At 35.1% G+C, this 19175-nt stretch overlaps 3 protein-coding genes across 3 annotated transcripts; all 3 read right to left on the bottom strand.

Moving 5' to 3' along the window:
- Positions 1 to 1122: 1122 nt before the first annotated feature.
- On the bottom strand, positions 1123 to 6951 carry LOC128168273 (atrophin-1-like). The gene is made up of 3 exons (XM_052834473.1): positions 5465 to 6951; positions 2293 to 2485; positions 1123 to 1836 (listed from the first exon to the last, which is right to left on the bottom strand). The coding sequence occupies exons 1-3, from the start codon at positions 6676 to 6678 to the stop codon at positions 1654 to 1656; spliced, it is 1590 nt and encodes a 529-aa protein (XP_052690433.1). The 5' UTR covers positions 6679 to 6951; the 3' UTR covers positions 1123 to 1653.
- A 2584-nt stretch (positions 6952 to 9535) lies between these two features.
- Positions 9536 to 13824, bottom strand: LOC128168281 (protein FAM167A-like). The gene is made up of 2 exons (XM_052834482.1): positions 13117 to 13824; positions 9536 to 10867 (listed from the first exon to the last, which is right to left on the bottom strand). The coding sequence occupies exons 1-2, from the start codon at positions 13471 to 13473 to the stop codon at positions 10613 to 10615; spliced, it is 612 nt and encodes a 203-aa protein (XP_052690442.1). The 5' UTR covers positions 13474 to 13824; the 3' UTR covers positions 9536 to 10612.
- A 333-nt stretch (positions 13825 to 14157) lies between these two features.
- Positions 14158 to 17151, bottom strand: LOC128168267 (uncharacterized). Its single transcript, XM_052834464.1, has one exon. It carries the CDS (start codon positions 17146 to 17148, stop codon positions 14419 to 14421), a length of 2730 nt encoding a protein of 909 aa, XP_052690424.1. The 5' UTR covers positions 17149 to 17151; the 3' UTR covers positions 14158 to 14418.
- Positions 17152 to 19175: the final 2024 nt, after the last annotated feature.

Below are 19175 nucleotides of genomic sequence, written 5' to 3'. Positions count from 1 at the left end.
GTAAAGGGTCCTCACAAATTAGCTTTTTTCTTGATCGAAACTTCGATGCGGTGAATACGTTGAAGATGTTCGATTTTTACATTACGATGCCCAAAATGATGCATCGGAAATCAACTGTAACAGTTGTTGTTCATATTATCACGATGCCCTTAAAGTATATTTCATGTGTTCTCATGCAAAGACTACGCATGAACATATTGTATATTAGTATGGGCTTATTCTTCTTCCATTAAAGTTTATCCCTCAATTTACCGAGTATTGCTGAACTTCTGTACATACGGCGACAGAGGACTGTACACTTAAAGGGACATGGTCACGATTTTGGTCAAAAATTATTTTTTCGATTTTAATGTTTATTATAATGCTTCAGTAAGGCATTTTTAATAGGCAACCAAAATTTGAGTGTCATTTGTTGAGTTATAAGCGAGTTACAGAGCTTACAATTCCTCGCTATGTAAACAAAGCTTTTGTTTACATTTTGAATGTTGAAGTGAAAACTCCAGTTTTAGACCTAAAATGAATGTGTTAATCGTTAGGAACTGTTTATTTAATATGTTTAAAATGAATAAGAATATAGAAAAATCAGCTTGAAAAATATTTTACTGGTATATTAAAGCTATGTAAACAAAAACAGGGCACGAGCCTTGTTTACGTGACGAAGAATTATGAGCCCTGTATCTTGCTTAAAACTCATCGACGGGCACCCAAATTTCATTTGATCATTAGAAATGCATTCATAAATCATTTTAAATAATAAAAACAGAGAAATAAAATTTGACCAAAATCCTGGCCATGCCCCTTTAAAAGAGACGTATTTACAATTAAAATCCAAGTTAGTCTTTACTTGGCCATTAATTGGCGGATTGAACAGAAAACACAAAACTTCGTGCTTCTAGTTTCGAGGGCAATCGATATTCTTCAAATCAGAAAATTTTAATACAAATATTTTATTTTAAATTAATTATATTATATAACTTTTGATGGATCATTATTCATTGAATTAGAATTAAAAGAACAAAAAAAGTATATGAATTAAGTATACCACTCTTTCCCGTTAAAAAACGGTGATCTATGATTGTATGACTCTCTTTATAGATTAAATAAATGTTTACTAAGGTTTGAACACGTTCAACATTTATTCCAAAAATATACAATAATATTATCCATATGATTCTTCAACATCATAACTATATTTTTTTTTACAAATGCAAAATAATAAGAATCTTACAGTTTACATCGCGGACAAATGAGCAGAGTCTGACATAAATTCTAATGATTCCGCTATCAGTATTTTTGATATGTGTATCTTACACATTTTAATATAAGCTGCTCTTATGGTATATTTTTACTGAAATGAATATGTTGAATATTATTATCTTTCCCCATTTCTAAATATGATATAATTGAAAAAAAAACAACTACCGATCTTCATGAAAAACAGTATACAGTCATGTAAATATTATCATATTTGTGAATGGTCAACTAGGACATGCTAACATGTATGTTCAAGACCTGTTTCTTGACAGGAATAGCATGCAGTCGTTAAAACAATTCGTCTATTCATCCAACACTTTCAGATTTCATTGTCAAACATTTCTATACATATTTTTGATTTTGTTTCAAAAATGATTTACTCTACAGTTAATTGTGATATTATCCTAAAATTCTTCCGAGGAAATTTCTGACTATTCCTCCCAGGTCAATGACTCCAACTCGTCTTCGTCCATTTCTACGAACCGGTCGATCCATATGTCTATGAATCTCTCTATCCTGTCTATGAATCTCTCTATCCCTTCTCTTTGCTGCAAAGCAAGCTTTGGATTTTTTGCACTCAACCTACAAAAACAAAATCGCATATTTTTTTCAACAGTGATAATTTGTTCCTTCATCAGTTTTTTCCTCTCTAGATGGATGTATGAATACCACAATTCGCCAAAATAAGACCCTAATAATTGTACACACGCCATACCAAAACCTTCATCAAAGTTCATAAGTACATAACTCGCCAAATTAAAACTCTGAACATTTTACACATGCACGTACTATAGACTTCATCGAAGTTCTAGGAAATTACACGCTAGCTTAGGTAACTTTTCAAAGTAAATTCTTTCATACAAACGCTCTTCATTATGAAATACATGTATAAATATCTAAAGAATGACCGAAAACACTTTCTTTCATTGACAACAATCATTTGAATGTTTTATCAAACTCATTTTCTTTCATTCTTCTTGTAAGATATTAATATAAAAAATTAAAATCAGTTATTGGACTTATTGAGGACAAACTTACCCGACCATCGGGGAAGCACTTGCAGTAACTGCACCTCCCCTCGTACTTGAGGTAACCCTGGGGTATAAACTTCTGGTGATGGACACAGCCCGGGACACAGACACACCGGCCGCTGTAAGCCCGGGGGCACAGGGTCGCACTCTCCGTCACAATGGTTTTGGCGATCACACACTCCCGACCAATGGAACAGCCACTGAAATATACAAAATTAATTTCGGTTAGATTTTCCATTGCTAACGGAAAATAGCATCTTTTTCAAACCAAGTACTCAGTATGTGAAATTCAAGATTACGGTTAAATTTTCCACTGCTAACGGAAAATAGCATCACTTTCAAACCAAGCATATAACAGTGGATAAGCCATGGTCGCTCATTTTTTTTCATTAGTGGTAGTGGTTGACCACTGTTATAGAAGACTACGTTGTAAAATTCAGCTTCCGTCACAGGAACCTTAGATATTTTTAAGCTAGAAATTCAAAATCCCCTTGTGATGAGTAATAAACTATCAGTAAGGCTATGGATCTTAAAAAGTAAAAATGACCACACAGTGGTAGTGGTGGACCACTACATGTACGTAAATGAACCAGAAAATTTTAGCCCTATCTGTAAAGGCGACTATGTTTCCGAGCCCGATGTTTAACCGTTTCAAATAAGGGACTTTTTACTCATTTAAGAGGGCAATATTTTAAGATAATCACTGCATATAATATGAAATCGTTAATTCTCAAGTTTTATATGTGAAGATGTTTCTAAACTTAGTTTCGTGTATTTTGATCCTTCCTACATTAATATTAGACTTCAAATCTCTCAACTTTGAACGATATTGTAGTTAAGTGCCCGTTTAAATACGATAAAATATGTTCTGATTAGATTGTCTAGATAGAATTTCCGATTTTGTATCGATCTGGTCCGAATTCCCGATCCGCGCGACATTGATTCCCGATTTCGGTCGCGCATACCTGCATATACGTTCGGATACGTTACGATTCGTTCATCCCGATTCGATGTGCTCTGTTGCGAAGGGACATGATAATATTGACGATTCTTTTCACGATCAAGATGGACAATGATAACGATTTGAACAGCGATTCGATCCCGACGTTATATATCAATGTATAACGCAGGCATGCTGAAATGCTAGCTACCTTGATAACCCACATGATTTATTAAAGATATAGCATTTTATTGTTTAAATAGTCCGACTGACCATATCGACGCATCGCAACTGATCGCATCGAAGGGTGTTGTTTATTTCCTCTAGATGGGTCCAGATCATCACAATAAGGGAGGCAAGGTTACTAAGTGCGACATGCTGCGCCTAGTAACGATGCAAAAGTAATCCTTTCAATAATAGAAAACAACTGAGATTGTAAATAAAATTCTACGATTTCTACGATTGCCACGGCAGATCTCAAGATCTGGTGAGAACTGCTGCGATTACTCTACGATCAGAACTGCGATTTCAATCGCGCTGTGAATCGTGATAGAAAGCACGTAGCATAATAATCAACAGTGTATTTTCAGTAGAGCCCCTGAGTCAATAAAATTAAAATTTGATTAAATATGCATTAATTAATGACATGCATATGACATAGATGTTTCACTCCTAATTGTCACAGGTACTCAAATTCTTGTAAAAAGTAGTCAGTATTATTTGATAAAAGTAACAAAAATGTTCGGAGTTTAAATGTATTCAAAGTAACTTTTTGTGACACTAAATTACTTAGAATTTCAATCAAGTAAAAGATCCATCTTCCTTAATTTCCTTCAGGGATTAATCAGCGTTTATTATAACATGAACACATTAACATGATAAATTATATAGGCATCAATACACAAGAAGCTTGTTGGTGGCACGCCTTAAAATCGGTTGATAAATAAAATACATTTATACATCGTATAACATAATAAAAACATTTTAAACATAAAATTAACACGCAGTGTAGAAAATTGAGATACAACAGTTTAAAATTATCTTGCCATGCCCTTGGTGATTTTGTGTTCATTATAAAAAAGAACGTTAAGGATGTTGTTTACTCAGGGTTTGAGTTGTCAAATTTGGATTGTTATAAAGTAATTTTTCATTTTGAGGAGTAAAATTTGCCCTTAACACAAAACGTATTTTTGAAATGAATTATTGTTGACATAACATTCGATAAATTAACTTTATTATAGAATTAGGCTCAAACAAATATGGATTGATTGAAAAAGACCGGAAATTTTGATTAAATTTTTAAAATTTTGTTTTCCGCTTAAACATTTTTGGCAGTACTATAAATCAAAAGTTCAGATTCATTTGCATATTTTCTGTTGTTTTTACCACAGTTAATTATTAAGGTAATCGTACGACAGGCACTGCAAAAATATTGTAGATTGGCAAATAATCATGATGGTTTTAATTTCACTATGACTATGTAATCATTTCCCCGCGAAATTAAACCCATCCTAAATACTAACATAAGTTTTTTTTAAAAACGTGTTAATGCTTATACTTTAATTAACTGGGTTTCTTGGAGCGTGAAATTTAAGCTATCGCGATTGGTACTTTTTGAGAAATCGTGAAATATTAACATCGCGGAATTTAAACGACTGGATGTTAAAAAACAGAAACAAAAAAGCCACCGCATCTCAAATTTTGATCATTGGCCTGCCTCATATCAATTTTATGCCAGCAGAATAAGGTCAATACAAGTAGTTAAACACAATACATGTTTCAGTTTTATCATCATTCATTTGTTATGTGAATTTGAAATGAAAATGGTCAAGGATTTGAAAACTAATAGAGGAAATTCGGACTGGGTTATTTTTTTTTTAAAGATTGTCACTAAAAACTTAATGTTTTGTATCTATTTAGAACCATTTTGACAAGAGCTTAGACTTTGTGTGGTTGTGTCAAACAGCATTGTGTAATTTAAAAAAACCCAAAAAAACTATTCAATGGCCATAAACTCGAAAAGTATGTCATTGGCCTACTTTTTTGAAAGTGAAAAAGTAACACTAAGGTCTATCACATGTACATATATAGATCGTTTCTTATTATCGTCAGTGGGTGTTTTTTTTCATTCTGAGTAGAGATCGTCCTTAAGCTATTGTTAAGACTAAATTAAAGCTGCTAGTGTATATATATATATATATGATCTGTAATTACAAATTTTATGAATAAACTCACTGACCTAAACTGACATTCCGGCCCATTGAGCGGGGGTGGGGGAATCCTAGGTACTCCGTGTCCAATAGGCACCAAATCTCCAATCTTGTGACTGGGGCTATAAATATTAAAGGGATCCAGAGGAACATCATGATGATGGGGATCATGAGAACCCACGGGGACGTCATGATGGTGGGGATCACGAGAACCCACGGGGACGTCATGATGGTGGGGATCATGAGAACCCACGGGGACATCATGATGGTGGGGATTATGAGATCCCACAGGAACATCATGATGGTGGGGGTCAGGAGTCTTCACCGGTATGTCGTGGTGGTGGGGATTATGAGACCCTACAGGAACGTCATGATGGTGGGGGTCAGGAGTCTTCACCGGCACGTCATGATGGTGGGGATCATCATGCTTTGCTGGTATATCGTGATGATGAGGATCGTGATGATGAGAATGTCCTTGAGATGGCACTGGAACAAATATTACCTGTGGTCTATTCGGTGACCTTCCCAGTGAAGAAGGAAACTGGCTTGAGCTTCCTGGTAGGTTAGGAGTAAGAGGACTAAAAGGCGATCTCTCAAATAAAGGATTATGCCTATTAGAACTGAAAGGTAGATTTGGATTTTGGCCAGAACCTATTGGGAAACTGCCTCGCAGAGGATCAAAGTTGCTGGTTGGAAAGCCCTCAACCGTACCACTTCTAGGTACTATACCATTTACAGAACCAGTTCCCGACAGAAAACTACCACTTCCACCTGGCACTCCTCTAACACCCTGTCTACCACTCGCAGAACCAGTGCCCACTGGGAAGCCTGCGAAATTAACACTTCCACTCGGTATACCACTCGCAGAACCAGTGCCCACTGGGAAGCCTGCGAAATTAACACTTCCACTCGGTATACCACTCGCAGAACCAGTTCCCACTGGGAAGCCTGCGAAATTACCACCTGCACCCGGTATACCACTTGCAGAACCAGTTCCTATTGGGAAATTTCCAAAATTACCACTTAATGGTCCTTGACCAGAGGGAAAATTTCCAGCTCCTGATGAGGGTACGCCGGAAAACGGGCTTATCTGACCGAAACCTAACGGCTCGTCAAGACTCGACTTCAAAGTTGGTCTTTGGAATCCAGCAGGCAGAGACTGTTCGTTCTGGGGATCCTCAATAACTAAAGCGTGGACAAATGTTCCTAAAAACAATACTATGGTAAGTCTGACCTGCCCCATATTAAGTTAGTTACTAAATGAGGGACAACATAAAGTTTATTGAGAAGGAAACATTTGAGAATTTGACGTCAAACGCATTACACGCTCAAGTGCAAAAGATCTATCACGTCCAAAAAAAAAAAGAAAGACGGATTGTTGTATAAGAGGTAAGAGATGCCTAGTTCTGTGACCGAAGCTTGATGTTTCCTTTGATGATAAGGAAGTATTTATTTTCTTATGAAAGTATAATCGCGTGTACGATACTTGTATGGTGGAATCCTACTGCTTGCTGACAACTGTTTTGAATTTACATACATAACTGATTGTGACCTACATGTACAAAGATTGATAGATCTTTGTTAAATGCATATTTTTAAAAGTTATTTTCAGTTTTTCCCTTCTTGTTTCTTCATGCTAATCAAAAACATGCGGGTTCAACACATGATAAAAAAAGTTTTGATAGTGAACTATTTATGTTTAAACAATTTAACAAGTAAATATCGAGAAAAAAAGGTATAAACTCTTTTGTGAAGTCGTTTAATTTCATTTAAATAATAACTGTATCATTATAATAAATAAAATATGTAATACTAGTCATTCGCGGATCTAGAGGGGAGTGATGGGGGTGGGGTCGAAAAATTTTAATCTACATATTATTAAATTCACATAATACATTTACTAAATTTACTTAGGACCCCCCCCCCCCCTTTCCCGGGCAAACAAAACTGTATTCAAATCATAGTACATGAAAGATCCTTAGGTACAATAACTGCACAAAAGCCATCGCTAAGGAATATGTATATAATTGTATAGTTTGATAATATCAACATACTTTTCAAAATTTAAAAGCTTTGGAAACACCATAGCCATCAACACCATTAAAATTGTTCTACATGTGATAAAGTTAAATGAAAACTTTGTTTTTAAATTGCTCACACTAAAAGTTCAACCGCAAATCAATCAAAACAACGAAACACATAAGAGGCATCTCGATTGAGTTCGTTCGCTGATATTTTAATTGAATAGGTTGATGTACATTTTAATGAATGTCTTTACGTACATTTACGTGTACATTGATCAACGGAACAACAATTCATATACATGTATGAATCATCAATAACAACTTGTACATGCGAAGAAATGGTTTTGAGATCAGTTTCAACTCTTACATAGAAAAAATATTCAACAGACGGACATTCGACAACCCGCAGGCATGTTCACGAAACTTTCCTAAGATATGACCTAAGTATGTTCCTAAGAAAAGTTAGGAACATCGTAAGACGAACTTAGGACACGTCTTAAGATGTAGCTCGACGGTTACTTAGGAACATCTTAAGTTAGGATATCCTAACCTTCTACAACCATTCTTATTTTTCACAATTATTCATTCAAATCGAATTTGAGAGACTTGTGTAGGGATAAATCATTAAACATTTTGCCAGAGAAAATTGTACGTCTCGGTAGTTAACACAAAAGGCCTAAACCAGTAATTTTAATGTATGCATTTTAATAATTTTACATTTACCTAAATATATATCAGTTACCAATAACAATTTAGTTTGTTTTTCTTTAAATGAACACCCCCCCCCCAAAAAAAAATTAAAATAAAAAATTAAAATAACTGTTCTTTCTAAAAAAAGAAAGAAAATATTTATCAGGACAGGCCGATAATTATGTAAACAACACGTGTGTATTGTCATTTCATAATTAACATTTGAGAATCTTGTCATTCAAGTATATGTAATACATAAACACGCGATTTTCATAGAATTTGAAACGTTACATGAGGAAACACATGTACTCGTACAAACACAACCAATTTCCCTTTAATCTGCAATATATAGAATACACGAACATGTTTAATAAGAAATAAGTTGTAATATATATAAATACAGTTCATTCAACTTTACAAATTTTTTAAAGATTTTTTTTTCAGAATAAAGTGATAAAAATTAGGAATGTTCACGCATGGTATATGTAACCCGATGTAAATTTACTTTTTATAGCAAAGGACATTTAAATAATTGTTATCAAAAATTATAATAATCAAAACAATGAATGTAACTCATTTAGTGTACAATGTAGATAAAAAAATAAGTGAATAACTTTCATTCGTCCAACAGAGATAGTATTTGCGAAAAAAAAATCTTAATTTGTCAGCTCCAAGGCAGGCATGTAGCAACGGGGAATTGGTGAGAGTTTGGGATCCCCCTCCACATCATTTTGTTAAAATGAACATACATGATAGAATAATTAACTATGCCCTCCCCCCTCCCGGATTAGGAATTTGATGTTTGTCGAAAATGCTGGAACTGTGGAAAATATTGCCTTATTCTACCAGTCTTAAGAAAAGGCTTCACAACATCCCAGTATCCCTAAAAACGTGATTTTATAGCTTTAGGATGGTCTTAGGACAAGGTAGGTGATGTCTTAAAGTTAGGACAAAGTTATGGCGGTTCCTAAATTTAGGAGAGCTTAAGACTAAGACGTATCCTAAGATGTACTTAGGACACACCATAGTCCTAAGACAGCTTCGTGAACATGCCTGCTGGACTTTATCCCTTTTTAGGCAGAATAATATAAAAAAAAAACAAACTTTACGTTCAGAGTCTTTCAAAGTGGTTCTAAATGAGAAATTAAAATAAAAAGGTCAAAAATGGTGCCTTTCTTTTGTACTTTATCAATTGCAACTTCTCGAGCCGTTCCAAGAAGCGGAAAACAAACTTCTAATTATATGTTTTATTTACGTATATACGTGTATGCGTCCATGACATCCCCTTTCATTACCATCTATATAAAAGGGCAAAATGCATGCACAGGGTGTCCCAGAATATCTGATACCATTTACTCCTTGAATAACTTTTGAATAAATTTATTAAAAAAAATATCAAATGCATTTTCAGAAATGTACATGTATATGATGTAAATTTTCACTCAACAAATTTCACGAACATTTATAAGTTTTTGTTAAATTGAGTTTATAAAAACACAACAAATTTAATGAGAGTGCTCCAAATGACACTTTTTTTTAATGAATAACAACAATACGACGATGAGTAAAATTCTACTCAACAGCCACTGCACGGATCCTTTTCTTCAAAGTTCTCACTATACTGTGGAATCATTAAAATTCGTGGGGGCCAATTTTCGTGGATTGCTGAAATTTTATAGGTTTGTGGGAATGTTATTTCGTGTATTTCCTTATACCCTCCAAACGAAATATGACTTTATAACCCTAATTTATTAATTCTTGGAGGATGTTAATTCGTGGTTGAGAGGTAACCTAATCTAATGATTCCACAGAATTTAAAAATATGCCGTATGTTGGGAAGTTTTCCCCTAAAATATTCTTTTTTCATAATTCGTACAAATATTTCGTCTGTGTTGAATAATACAGTTTGACAACGGAAATGCCTACTGTCTTGTCCAATTCACCTCGATTAAATTCATTTCAACCACAGATTTATGTGGCAATTTTGTTTCATTATTATACAAAGAACAAAGTTTTTCTCCCCAACATTTTTGTGGAAAAAAAAATTAAACTATTTTACTTTTTATTTGAGTCACAATTGATTTCGGCCAAATATAATAAAAATGTAATTTATACGAATTTTAAATGGAATCAGATATATATTCTGGGACAGCCTGTACTCTGTTGAGATTAGATTTAAACGTTTTCAAATTCAATAATATAACTTAGGATGGGTATACAGGCGATACAGTCATGACTGTCTAACTTCTAATTGATGGAGAGCGACTCCATTTTGCATTTTAATATCCGTATATTACACCCGGGGTGTATTTCCAAGCTTTGCTGAAAATGGACGATAATCTGCGATCTGTACCTACAAGGTCGAGTGTCTGTGATTCAACCATGCCATTCTTTGCAGCGGGCAGTTTTGTTTTGGTTTTTTTTTTGGGGGGGGGGGGAGTAATATACGTAATTTCCTGTCGCTTAGGAACATGAAAATCGCTTGGACTTGATATTCATCCGCGTGACTCCGCACTGCTTCAGAGCCTGACTACTTCTCTTGTTGACCGGAGCGTCACACATGTGTGGCACCTTGACATTATCGTGCTCACGTATGAAGACTTCGTCTAACATGTCCTGGTGTATCATACATGACTGCCTCACTTTGGACTTCTTGATTTCTGCGTAGATGTGGAGAAATTTCTTGGCGATTATTTGGTCCTCTTGTCTAATATCATTCTACGTTATAAATATAAAGAAAATATATACATCTAAGCAACCCAACTTAACATGCATAAAACAGTCATTATTAATTTGAGCATTGTAAAGCAATGAATTAAATGACATTTATCCCCACGGCAAAAGAATATATATTACATTTTGTTATATTCAGTAGTATATTCTCACTATATAACTCTATATAGACGAATAGTCAATAATTGTAATATCAGCTCGTCCGAAAAATATTGACCGGTCAATATTTTTTAGATATTGACCGGCTAGGAATAATATCTAGAGAACATTCCCTCTATTTCAAATAATCCCCTCTGATTTGTTGATTCGTAAACGGTGACGTAAATAATTCTTCGCGACTCCAAAACAAGGTGACGTCATAATAGACAGTCAGTCAAGGCAAGTAAACAACGAACGCGCAATGCAACGGTTTGCTATCATAACGGATATAAGGTTTTGCGAATTACTGTGAAGTAAAATCAGGTAGAACACCTGTCTGATCATTCGTACGGTCGGCGGAATATCACAAGTGACCGTCTGATGCTGAGGATATTTTGGAAATGAACTTTGCACAAAATTGAATTCGTGAATTCTTTGTTGAGCTGAGAAAATTACGGCGATCTGTTTTCAATTAATTTCTTAAATTTTGGTTTGTTTCTTCATATAACAAAACAAATGTTGACTGTGTTTTCGGGCAACATTGATTATATTAGCCCCCTTGGGACGAAAATATTGCCCTCCGCTTCGCGTCGGGCAATATTTCGTCCCTCGGGGGCTAATATAATCAATGTTGCCCTCAACCCCAGTCAATATTTGTATAATGTATAAACGTAACCTAAAGGAAATATGGAAATAACCGTGATCTGCGGTGTACATTTATGTAAAACTTATTTATATCGCTGATTAGCTTTATAACCTTGTAAATTAATCACGATAAACTATCAGGGCCTGAAAAAAATTAATAACAAAAAATATGTATAGTTTATGTGTATTGAGTTTTAATGATTAACGTCCAATAGCGAGCCTTCATCCGAATTTATTAACAACTCTCGTATATATAAAATTATGATGTTCTTTTTATTTGAATTTAAAAATGTAAAAATTTCGTGCAAAACTTAGATTCAGCAAGTGCATATTAAAAACAGTCTCTGAAAAAGTCCTTACTTCTCTTCCGCAAAAATAAGCGCAATTATCTTGCCCTCTCTATTCAATCCATGCGCGGATCTAGAGGGGGGGGTCGGGGGGGTCGGGGGGGTCCCGACCCCCCTGGAAAATGAAAATTTATTAAATTTACATAGTAAAATTATCGCGAAAATATGCCTCGGACCCCCCCTGGCAAACACAATTATCCTTCGGACCCCCCCTGGAAAAATTTTCTGGATCCGCGCATGCAATCTATTATTCTTTTGTCTTCATTTAATTGTTTTTGTATATTAACAAATAAGGTAGCACGTGGACAATCACAGGCGAGGTAATTCAAAGCTTTAGTTTTTGGTAGAGTCAGTAATTCATTTTTCTAAATATCCCCGAAATACGATTGAATAAATTTGTATTATTTGTGTGAAAGTTATTACAGTAACTGATACTCCTTTATATAGTTATATTGAAGAAAGATGCATTATAATTTTCTTTATAAAAAGTATACCATTATATGCCTCTGGGGATTTTTTTTTTCTAGAGAAAAGTATATACTAAAATTTGATCTTTTTAGACCAAATATTGTTAAATTTAACGAGCACTTTTCCTCAAACAACGTGAGCTTATTAAGCAAGTTATGTAAATTTATAAATATTGTTAACGAGAAGGCTAAACCTCCTGGTTATTAATCTACATAAAAAATTGTACTTTAATACTTCATATATATATATATATATATATATATATATATATATATATATATATATATATATATATATATATATATATATATATATTGTAGAGAACCATTATAATTGTTTATTTTTTTTTTCTCTACTCACGCATAAAGTATATATTGTGTATATGTTTGTAATATTCTCTATGTTGTAAATTACAACCAAAGAGGTAAAATAAACTGTTCAACTGTTCAAATGTTATCCGTATAATTGTGTCATTAGAATGAAGGTGATCAACCTAATGAGGCGAAACTGTACATTGTATATTTAAATTGATATACTCGTAAACATTGAGAACTTATGTCAATTTTATTAATTATTCAAATTACAGATGCTATTTTTGAAAAGTCATAGTGTGAGATAATCACAGCTTATACTTACTAGGGTTTTGAGTACATACTGCAATTTCTGCTCTAGTGACATTCCAAAGGTCGGATCATTCGTAGTGTTTTTCTCACTTTCCACACATTCCGTGACGTCAGCAAGAGACCCTCGAGTGCACGAGAACTTCTTCCGCATTACAGCTGCGGGGATCACCTCGGATCCATCCGAAATCACGTCCCGAGAGCCTCGTCTTCGCATTGCATATTCGGTTATTTCTTCTAGCAAGTCACTGCTCGAGGCCCTCCGAAGAGGTTTCATCAGCCAAGAGTTCTTGATCGACTCTATGTCGTCCTTCGGTTGAAGTTTCAATTTTTTGGAGATCTCGATCAATGCGGACAAATGATCCTGGCTCATGATGGATCCACACACAACGTTAGCACACTTGTGGGGAGATTGTTACTCATATTTATGTTTACATGGGCGAGATTTTCTCGAGCTCGATCCGGAGTTTCCGGAGAGACAGGAAGAGTTTTAACGATGAATAGACAAGAGCCTTTATTATATACATAATGAACGTGTGTACTCTAAATGTACTTCACAAGATAGTCGTAAGTCGGACGTTGATAATCTTAAGTAGTCGCACTTTGTTTTATGGGGAAAGAAAATCAATTATGAGTCATCAATTAAGGAAAAATGTGTAACGGAATAATACAATTTCGGATACATATGTTATATGTATAACATGTATATTATTTGAACTAACCGCCCACTTGTCTATATTCCTGACTGTTTACAACTTCAAAGTAATCATTTTTAATTTCTATCAATTGAAAAAAAATTGTTACTTATATTGCAGCTACAATTAATTTCTCATAACTCCCTGTACATGTTGTTAAGAGAATACTAGCATAAGTACGTGTGTACTTGTATTTAGACTCATACATGGTCGAATAAGCACGAGGGGTGGGGGGGGGGGGCACTTTGCTGCTGTTCTTTCTTTTAGATATATCCTGTGCCTTTAAAAGAATATTCTTTAGCTTTTAAAATAGTTCATCATTCATAAAAGGACATTTTAATATTCGTAATTAATTTAATAGGTAACTGTTAAATTATTTATTCGTATAGTACAATAAACTGCAAATGTATATGCAATATTTGAAATGTCGTTTAAGCAATCTTTAATCACATTGACAGTTAGTCACGTTGGTTTGCATTTTTACAACGTTGTTCTTATCTGTCATAGCCGGTAACCTACGAGTGATTCACATCGCTCCTCTGTATTTTGCAGATTTAGAAATGTAGTTTGCACCAACGTCTGTACCTACATAGTGTAACTTCCGAATTCGAAAATCGAATCATTCAGAGGGGGGCTTCTCGAGAATAGATAACATCAGATCCTTTTTCGCAAATAGCGACTTTTAGTATATGCTCCAACAACCCTGCAAGTTGTGCAAATTTCTCCGGTTCTTGCATCGCGTCGTTCATCGTCTCAATGCCGAACAGGTTTTTTTTTGGATTGAAAAACGATGGAAGAAATCGTTTCTCTATGCTCAGTTTGTATCGTTTTACGATTCTTTCTGCCCATTCCCTTGTCGTTTGATCCTTGTTCTGTTCTTCCATTTTTTCCGGTCCGGATGATGTCTTGTAACAGCTGTACCACTCGTGAAGAAGACAGGTTTTCAGGTGATAGGTGGTGACGTATCTTTTGACAGCCCTGCCATTGTCATGGTCCACAATTTGCGGGAAATATCCCGATTCTATTAAGATTTTCAAAAGGATATATCCCTTTTTAATTGGATATGGGATACTTTTGACGATGCTCTGCTCCAGATACGCATATGAGATTCGATAAAACAGAGTAAAATCTTTCACATGAAATCGATCCGGTGTCTTCAGGATCGCTGAAAAATTACTTTGCGAGATGTTTTCACAGAAAACCTCGTCTAATTTTTGAAAGTTTTTCGGTAACCAATTGTCAAATTCAAGAGCAGGAACAATGTCTACCGATGTTTCAAACATTTTCGCTTCGTGTCCGAACACTAGAAATCTGAAACTCGAGATACTGCACCATATTTCTTTCAAAGATTGTAGAATTGCAACATGGTTGAAAGATTCCTGTTCCTTCAGAATCAAGAGCAACTCTTCATTCGCAGTTTTATAGAAATCAAGAAGAAACAATTGGCTGTCAAGAAAGCCGTCTTCCGTGATATATTTTGCATATGTAATTTTTTCTTCTTCTGATATCAGTTTCACCATCACAAAATTTTCTGGGTACTTTTCATTTTCAACAGGTTCGAATGATTTTGATAAATGTGACAAAATGAATAAATAATCAAACTCGTTTGGGATTTTAACTTTAGTTCCTTCGTGCATACTTCCCGCAAGCTTCAAATGACATGAAAATTGAGGATTTTTTGCACCCAATCTTTCGGCCAACAAACTGAATAATCGATGGAACAATTCTGGAATCCAATGATTGTCTTGTAGAGGATAGAACAATCCCATGTCGGTTAAAGTCAGGGCTTTTTGCCAACAAGTTTGAATGGAAGTTTTGTGCAAATTCAGATGATCGAGATACATTTCATGATGTAATATCTCATTTTCTTTTCTCATATATCTCAAGTGGGGACAGGCAATTAATGGATCAGCGCCACTGCATTCTAGATTAGGATACTGCAATTCAAGGCAATCCAGATCCTTAAATCGTTCTCCATCGATTAACCAAGAAAAATGCGAAAAATTTAACATTTCTGCAAACATTTCTGGAGTGTTACCAGACTTATCCTTTATAGTATAATCATAGCCAACTTGTAATAAGGTCTGCGCGGCAAATTTCTTCTTGAACCACACAGCCCAATGCAGGGCGGTGGATCCGTAGTCGTCCACTGCGTTTAAGTCATGGTTTCCGTCCAGATAAAAATGAATGGTAACATGTAGCATGTTGTAGTGTCTAGTTGCCCAATGAAGGGCTGTAGCACCAGTTTTAGTCCTCTGCATGACGTCAGCACCACAGTCGAGCAGGGCAACGAGAATGTCCAACTCGTTCGTCAAAGTGGCCATATGAAGAGGTGAAATCCCGTCTGTGCTTCGTTCATTCACACTGACGCCGGCTTTGACTAGGTACGTGATAACCTCTGCCCTACGTTCTAGTTCGGTTTGACTATATTCCATGTCCACTTGTTCAACGGCACAGAAAATTTCATTTTTCCCTCTCGCATCTTTGTTATTCACGACCACATTTCGTTTCAAGAGTTCTTCCACCGTTTCAACTGTTGTATGTTTCGAAATGACGGCGTGATGGATCACTGTTTTACCGGAATAATCTTTTCCGTTGATATCGAGTCCTTTTTCTATCAACATATCCATTATCTCTTGAACACCTACTAAATGTGCATTTTCTGCAAGGTAGTGAAATATCGACTCTCCCAATCTGTTTTTGACGTAGATGTCGGCTCCATTTTCGATAAGATATCTCATGGACTCAGCGTCTCCAACACCAGCCATGATGTGTAAAGGAGTGTCTCCATTGTTGTCCCTACTATTCACAGGTACACCCCTTTCTAGCAATTTTTTCATCAATGAACATCTATCCTTTTCTTGACACTTTGAAACCAAATGTAGAAAACTTCCTCCGGTAAGGAGATCTTTCTCCAAAATATTTAGCACTTTTTCTATCAATTGCACCAAAACAAGATTCGGGAGTACGCCTTTCGAGAAGAGATGAAGAAAGTCCGTTTGTCCGTTGATGTTCTTGTGATTGATCTCGGCTCCATTCTGGATAAGAAAGTGTACGATTTCTGTTGTGATTTCTGAGCTGCTTTTTCGTTCACCGAGAGCTTGTAACAGAACCGTTTGTTTGAAACAATCTGTGTGGTTAACGTCTGCTCCCGCTTTTGTTAGCAGACGAACGAGATTAACCGTAAGATTTGGAGAAATAATGACGTCATAAAGCCCTTGTCCAAGAACACGAGTCTTGTCTCCTTGAGTCATATCGTCGCGTACATCTAGTAATGATTGGATAAGGTGCATAATTTCCTTGGTATCGCCCGTAGAGATGGCTTCCTTGAAATTGTTTTTGAAATCCTCCATCGTAACTTTAAAAATTTCAGTTTAATGAATTACTACATAATTATATACAAGTAAAAGTACAATCTGCATATTTCATTATTTAACTTGCAAAGTTTTGTTGTATAGAAAACAGCAATAATGTGCATATGTTTTAGCCACAGTCATTAGAAACCTCATGAATTTTATCGTCTTTCCTCTTTACATTCTAAACCCAATATAGAACTGTACTCTTATGTACACTGTAATATAGACGTTTCAAAAAATGTAGACGTAAGTTAAAAATTTCAAGTATTAGGCCAAAATAAAATTATTGTTTGTGTGGAATTGCCTCCCTGCTCATTAAAATACCCCCGCTGATAATTTTTTTAGCAAAAAATAACAGAACTTTAAAAAAATTTATATATGGAGATTTCTATTTCTTACCAATTTTTTATTATTAATTAAACTTCGTTTGAAAAAAAAAATCCCTCCTGGGTCTAGAAAAAAAACCCTAGGCGGCAATTCCAAACCAACATATTTTAAATGATGGCCTTAGCCTACGATATGTATATTGCAGGGTTTTTCAAGTTCAGTGACATCGTACATACATATTTCATTTACCAATGAATAAAGTTCCGTGCCAATGATTTGAAATCAGGCTTTTAAACGACATCTATTTATAAATATGGATATTTTAAACACGCTTTACTGTTCAACGTACAATGTACATTTTGGTTTGCATCTGCAAGAATTGATTATCATCGAAACACTGAACAATTCCAAAAACCGACTGCGATTAAACAAACATATTTTACTTACCGTTTCACTTTGAAATGGAAAGTCTGTTAGAAATGAGTCATGGGTCTGTGGATACGGCAAACAAAGAAGAGTAAGACTCCAAGGAAGGACAACTCTTGAAGTCCTACTGAGAGAGAGAGAGAGAGAGAGAGAGAGAGAGAGAGAGAGAGAGAGAAAGAGAGAGAGAATGAGAGTATTTTACCTGTTTAACGCGTATAATTCAAAACGGAATCTCAAATTTTTTGTCCAGTTTTAGTAATATCTAATCTGGTTTTGTATCATAGTCACATGCGTTGTTTTCAAGATCCATCTCAACACGCTAAGCACATGTATATATACTGTCAAATCACGCGTACCATAATTAGTATTTGTTAAATTTAAAACAAGGGATGTAAACCGACAAGTACCACTTTAATCTTTATACTCATAGAGAGCATTTTTTTACTTATATGTTGTTGGTGTTTGTTTGGTTTTTTTTTTTTTTTTTGGGGGGGGGGGGGGGGTTACCATTTAACGCTTTCCTTATTTTCATTTATAACAAGATTTAATGCACAGGTTGATGAAGTTTGATGAACGGAATTTAAAAAGGAATTAATTAAAGTATTGTCTCAACCATGCCCTTTTTACCACCCTTTCTTTCAGAACGATTTTTACATTATGCTTATATAGGCAAAGATAAATAGAATAGAGAGTCCCCCTTCACTGGGTTAGAACCCCCCCCCCCCCCCCGATAATATTATCATATGGTTTAAAATGATTAATTTTGTTCTCAAAAGTAATGTTTGTGCGTATTTGGAGAATATTTTCACCTTCCTTTGACCACTTTTTCTCAAAGTTCAATTAATAAGACACGATTTTTACAAACTAAAATGGGACCCAAACACTGTTTATGGGTGTGACTACGCCACTGCAAATAGTATCATAGAAAACAATTGATACCATGTTTTGAATGCTTATTTTTTCATTTGCTTAGAATTGAATTTAAATGAAAAAATCTGGTTCCATGTGATGACTTTGGCTAGATCCCCACTGAGAATAGCTGATAACAAGAAGCACCATCACTTGACGATTTGCAGAGCGATAGACAACGCGTACTTTTCCAGTGTGCATAGAAGACGAGAATTACCGCTCCGCCAATTCATTAAAGGAGAGGTAATAAGAACTCTTACAATTTTATTTTGAAAAAGCCGCTTAGGGCTTTTCTGTCGCTAAGGACAGATCTAGAGCTTTAAGTTAATGCATGAAATTTTTTTAAAAAGCCGATGAGGGCC

The sequence above is a fragment of the Crassostrea angulata genome, chromosome 10, assembly GCF_025612915.1.
Source record: "Crassostrea angulata isolate pt1a10 chromosome 10, ASM2561291v2, whole genome shotgun sequence".
Taxonomy (NCBI): domain Eukaryota; kingdom Metazoa; phylum Mollusca; class Bivalvia; order Ostreida; family Ostreidae; genus Magallana; species Magallana angulata.
This window is presented reverse-complemented; position numbering and strand designations above follow the sequence as displayed.

Bases quoted from the DNA above. Each gene is read 5' to 3' on its own strand.
- LOC128168267 (XM_052834464.1), bottom strand. From the start codon at position 17,148: ATGGAGGATTTCAAAAACAATTTCAAGGAAGCCATCTCTACGGGCGAT.
- LOC128168281 (XM_052834482.1), bottom strand. From the start codon at position 13,473: ATGAGCCAGGATCATTTGTCCGCATTGATCGAGATCTCCAAAAAATTG. The intron at 10,868-13,116 runs GTAAGTATAAGC...TTTATAACGTAG, and splicing joins AGTATGTACTCAAAACCCTA to AATGATATTAGACAAGAGGA.
- LOC128168273 (XM_052834473.1), bottom strand. From the start codon at position 6,678: ATGGGGCAGGTCAGACTTACCATAGTATTGTTTTTAGGAACATTTGTC. The intron at 2,486-5,464 runs GTCAGTGAGTTT...TGTATATTTCAG, and splicing joins GGGCCGGAATGTCAGTTTAG to TGGCTGTTCCATTGGTCGGG. The intron at 1,837-2,292 runs GTAAGTTTGTCC...TTGTTTTTGTAG, and splicing joins AGTGCTTCCCCGATGGTCGG to GTTGAGTGCAAAAAATCCAA.